Below are 5,471 nucleotides of genomic sequence, written 5' to 3'. Positions count from 1 at the left end.
GTATATTTATGAAGTTTTATTGTAGATTTCTGGGGTTCAAGGGAGTTGCATTTATTGTTGCATTTTAAATAGTTGGATGGGTGTTGTAAGATGGGAGTGTGGGATGAAATGTAGGGTTTTGATGGGGGGGGGAGGGCGGTTCTATGGCAATAATAGTTTCCGGACACTCGGGGGGAACTAAGGGGCAAGGGTGTTTTAAAAACTTCACCGTGCGTTTAGCTAATTGGAAAGTGGCATAAGAGATCTTCAGTGTTGGATGTACAAGTGTAGTCGCGAAGAATTTGACCTCTTTAAGATATAGCCTCTCCATTTGATGTGGAAAGGCACCGGCCTACCCGTGCTGAATGCCAAATTTTCTCTTTGGAAGAATACGTTTTAACATTTTTGTTAGCGTTATAGTCAGTGAGTTGGATTGAAAGAATACATTCTGCGTGTCTGAATGTAGGGTAGTGAAGACTGACGGGAGTTAATTGGCGAATTATTTCTAGTTTAAACTTTAACCAAGTATGTAGGGCCTTTTTATGTTATATGACTAGCTAGAGCTGGGCAATTGCAAAGGGAGTGCCTGAGGATTTCCCTCTTCTTGGCAGTTTCGGAAATGTGGATTGTAGAGTATGTCAGTCCGGAGGCATGATTCCCTATAGGCCAGTGCCCCGTAGTCTTGTATGCATTTGCACGCATCTGGCACAGAGCTCTCGTGATCGGCTTTTGTTATAGGCGGGCCAAATCATCCTTGATTTGGCACAGGTGGTGAGCATTCGCGATTTGAGGTCCGCGGCTGATAATTAATGCGAGTAGATTCCACCTTTCAAACTCAGCAGCGAGACACAGGCTGTACCCGCCAAAGGACTGCTAATAGCAGGGCCCCACCTGGCCAGCCCGCTCATTTTCCGCAATATGTTTTGAGCGTGCCGCCCAGACTTTTCAGCGCAATCGACAGGCTTGCAGTACCGCCAGTACTTCCGCTTAAAATTCACTGGTGAAATCTGGGAAATTGCACGGTTCGGATACACTGTATATCCGACAAAACACCACAGGCCATTTTTGATAAGTTGGTGAAGAATACTGCGGGCGGCCTTCCACTCTGCCAGTACTTTCGTTGGGAATATACTGGTGAAATCTGGGAGACTGTGCGGTTCGGATACACTGTGCATATTCGAGAAAACTCTTTGATCCGTCGTTGAAGAATACTGTCGGCGGCCTTCCACTCTGCCCTGGTTGGAAAGTACATAGCAAAGTTTCTCACGAAGTTCAGCTTGCGTGTGGCATAGTCGATGGGGAATGCCCAGACTTCCCAAGGTACTTCGTCTAGGATACTATTATAGCGCAAGGTTTCGCTGTCCAGCATTCGGACTCACATAGTCTGACAGGGCTCCACGCTATAACGTATTTAATGTGGAGGTCTATGGGAGGTTCAAATCTTACTGGTGGCAGTGGAATTTGTATCGTGATATGACGTCGGATACCAGTCGACTCAGCTGTGAATGAGTACCTGAGTCAAATCAGGTTAATAATCTTAGGCGAGCGCAATGCTGGCTACATTGCCTCCTACAGGGTACTGTAATCTTGTAGTGTATCGTTACGATCTTGAATGAAGTGCTCTAACACACTTCAAGGCCCTGATTCAACATGGATCGTTGCGCCAACAATTATTATTATGATCTAGGGGGATGTACTCGAGAGCATCTGCAGAGCCCCGGTGACACCTGCGAATGCGGTTCTTTCAATCCTATTAAGCTTCGTTCTATTGCACGTTTTGCTCACGGCCTACCACCATACAATAAAGCCGTACATTAGGATGGGACGTACAATAGCTCGGTACATCCAGAGAACTATCCTTGGCCGGAAACTGCATTTCTTTACAAGGGTCCCGTTGGAGGTATAGAACGCTATACAGGCCTTCTTAACCCTTAGTTTTACGTTCAATTTTCAATTTAGCTTCAAATCCAAATGCTTTATATTGGAGGGAAGAAATTATAATTATATTTATGCCAAGTCCGTATCTTGCGACCCATAGCCACACCTTTCCCAACGCCGCTTCCATTATTATTCATCATGTACGTTACATCAAGGTTCATTCAAATTTAGGTGAATTATGTATCACACTTTTTGCGATGCTGGCGCCGAGGATCGCTTCCCTGTTTTGTTGGCTGGCTTTGGCCTATGGGGCCTATGGGCAGCTTCTTTACTTCAAGTAAATTTTTGATTTGTAACGCTGTCGCTTGGCAATAAATGTGTGGTGATGATTGTGTATACAGATACATAACACAGTACCACTGACGGGTATTGTTACGAATCTATTAATGTTATGATCTATTTTCTTTACCAATTGAGAGGCATATAGAGTCGGCATGGAACATACAGTAGCTGAGAAGGAAGTGTACTTGCATTTATTATCATACTCTTTTAAACTAAAGAAGGTTGTGTTTATTTTTGCCAACATCCTAGATCACAGATCTGAATACCAAAAAGCATTGCGGCTGGGAAAACGAGATCTTTTTATTAAGACGTGGAAGAAGGGGATGATTGAAGAGAGGTACCTATTTTGAATGCGTGAACAGGAACCTATTCCTTTTTGCTGGTATTGTTGAAATAATCATGGAATGCAACCAAAAAAAATATCGAAAGTTTGAAAGAGAATGGACTGCTTTCGACTCTGGGCAAAGCAGAATCCCATAAGGCAGTACTCTGTCACATACGCTATTCCATTTTGCAAGTGCAAGCTTTTAGGGCATTATAGAGGCATTGACGAACAATTCAATAAACCGAAAATAGTTAACGAAAACCTGTGTTTAGAGCGCTTAAGGGAAGTTATGTCACAAAATCCAAAACCGTTTCCGTTAATAAAGTTGGCAGAAGCGGGTTTGGATCCGTTACTTGTAGTTGAAAATAATGATGCGATATACCCCACATAAGGATGTAACGCAATCGTAGAAATCAGACTGGCTTAACGTGTAATCCAGATCTTAGCAGCTCTATTTGCAGTTGACCAATTTTTTGCACTTTTCTTTACACCCAGACTTAGGACCAACTGTTTTTGGGACTGTGTTACAACTACATTACATTTGAATACTTGGTGTACAAATGAAAAAGCTCTCGCACGCTTCTGTTCCGCATTTCATATACACTTAGCGAGTAGTACTGTTTCTATTCTAAAGCATTTTTTGTCTAGATTATTAGATCGAGTTAATTTTTATTTACAATCTATTTTGGAGTTACCATATTGGCAAGTGATATATAAATCAGGCGAAACTACTAATGCAGTCATCATCAATACCCAAATTAAAATCTTAATTTCATTTGATACATCTTCATCTTAGTCCTTGAAATTTACAAAATGCCTTGAGCATCTCCATAGTTGAAACTTAATTACAAAAGTCAAGAAAAGTAACTATCGCGAGCCATACGTGTTGTCGAAGATGTAGGTGGGGATATTGTAGAATTTGCAAGGCCACTACTCTTGGCCGTATTTGTTAAAGCATTTTTAAAGATCTCCAACGCCCTCTTTGGGTGCTCGGCTTCTCGACTTTGATATTCGAGTTGAGGTGATGGTTCGAAATAAAGTTCAGTTTTCCGCTTTCTTGGATATAATTCGGCATTAATATGATGTGGAATGTCCTGCAAAAGTGGCTGTTAAAACTGTAGAGTAGAAACTGGAGTAAAACTGGCTTACTGTATAATTGTAAAGTTTTCGCTCCTGATTTTTACTTCCTATTGAAAAATTTTGAATCTGAAAGTACAAACAAACGACGCAACAACAACGTGTTTCTACAAATGATATTCAACTTATTGAGGAGCTTACATTCGATTTAAACATTGCTGAACGGCCGAAATGGAAACTAATTTCTGAGATTTGCTAAAATGAAATGTTATGTTGTATATATTTTATAAAACTCTGTCAACAAACTTGACACAGCCTGCTGGTTTTCGGTCATATTCTCAAATCCCGACGATACGGTCATAACACCTACCGAGTATATTCCATATTCGGAGACGGGCTTTTATATGATGCGTTCCTCACGAAAGATAAAGTGCAACTGGTATAGCGCTCCGTAACACATATAAGGGGGAAATGGATGCCGCAATAACCGCAGCTAACAGATGTCCTGGAAATGAAGCATCAACAAGTGATCTTTACAACCACCTGAAGAGCATTATCATTGATACGGTCACAAACATACTTGGCCCCAACCGCAAGAAAAGTGGGAACGGTTTGTTCGACGATGAATGTAAGCTAGCAACGGAACGGAAGAATGAGGCATACCGAGTAATGTTGCATTCTCAAAGAATGCGGGCACGCACAGAGACTTATCACGAACTCCGTCGAACGGAGAAGCGACTTCACAGGCGCAAAAAGGAAGCCTGGGAGAACCAACAAGTCAGTGAACTCAAAAAGTGCAGAGAGCAACCACGCCAGGCGCGCAAGTTTCACCAACAAGTCAACAGGCAGATGTCGCGGCTATCTGTGATTTTAATTTTGCCAGTACTTATGTATTGCTCGGAGACCTGAGTTCTTAGCAAAAGAACTGCGAGCCCTTGACCGCGTTCGAGGGAAGAATCCTCCGAAGAATTGTTGGGCTCCTACATGAGAATAGACTATTCAGTAGCCTGCATAACGACGAAATCTATGAGCGATACCACGACTGTCAGGTTGTGGAGAAGATCCGGCTCAATAGGTTGCATCGGGCGAGTCATCTAATCTGCATGGATGCTCGAAAAATCTATAAGGGCAATATCTATGGCAAAAAAGACGAGGCAAACCCTGCCTGAGATGGAATGATGGCGTAGACTAGGACGCCAGATAGTTTTTAGGGATATCGAATTGGTGGACCTCGGCGCAAAACCGGGTTGTCTGAAGTTCCTTATTAAAGCAGGCCTAGACCGGATACCGATTGCTGCGGAAGGAATAATTCCTTAATTTTCGCCATTGTTACCGACTTAATAAAAAATATAAACAATGGTATATTCGGATTTATGTTTTCGAAAGTCCCCTCAAGATCATCAAACTATATTTCAATTTTTGTCTGCACTGTGCGTCGCGTCGTTCGAGGACGTGGGGAGGCTTGCCGGTGCACTAGCTAAATGTTTTTTTGAGAGCTTTATGTTGCACTTCATTATTAGCAAGTCCGCTGTGCGCTAAAGACCGAATTAGCTGAACTCTCTTCAGACCACCGGAATCATCAACAGTAGCATTCATTTTCGTAGCTCAATAGTGGGTGGATTTTTGGAAAATCTCGATCCTGGGCTGCTCAGACGGCAAATTTGTTGTTCGCTAGATCAGCAATTAAGATCCAAACTTTATCGAGATTGAAAAGGAGACATTACCCTGATATAGATAAGACAACAGCGCGTACAAGCAACAGAGCGTGCTCTATCAGTGCCAAAGAACCTGGTGGGTACTTGTTCAGGTTTTATCTAATGAAAGATGTTTCCAAAAGCTCTGAAACATCAGCAAGAATTGGGCAAAATAC

The 5,471-nt window shown here is 42.4% G+C and overlaps 1 protein-coding gene across 1 annotated transcript; it reads right to left on the bottom strand.

The window, feature by feature from the left end:
• Positions 1-3,298: 3,298 nt before the first annotated feature.
• Positions 3,299-3,917, bottom strand: LOC119661746. The gene is made up of 3 exons (XM_038071212.1): positions 3,803-3,917; positions 3,674-3,730; positions 3,299-3,618 (listed from the first exon to the last, which is right to left on the bottom strand). Exons 1-3 carry the CDS (start codon positions 3,815-3,817, stop codon positions 3,379-3,381), a joined length of 312 nt encoding a protein of 103 aa, XP_037927140.1. The 5' UTR covers positions 3,818-3,917; the 3' UTR covers positions 3,299-3,378.
• Positions 3,918-5,471: the final 1,554 nt, after the last annotated feature.

Source organism: Hermetia illucens, chromosome 1 (genome assembly GCF_905115235.1).
Source record: "Hermetia illucens chromosome 1, iHerIll2.2.curated.20191125, whole genome shotgun sequence".
Taxonomy (NCBI): Eukaryota; Metazoa; Arthropoda; class Insecta; order Diptera; family Stratiomyidae; genus Hermetia; species Hermetia illucens.
The sequence above is the reverse complement of the archived record's forward strand: the minus strand, read 5'-3'. Positions and strand labels throughout refer to the sequence as shown.

Bases quoted from the DNA above. Each gene is read 5' to 3' on its own strand.
- LOC119661746 (XM_038071212.1), bottom strand. The intron at 3,619-3,673 runs GTAAGCCAGTTT...CCACTTTTGCAG, and splicing joins GAAAACTTTACAATTATACA to GACATTCCACATCATATTAA.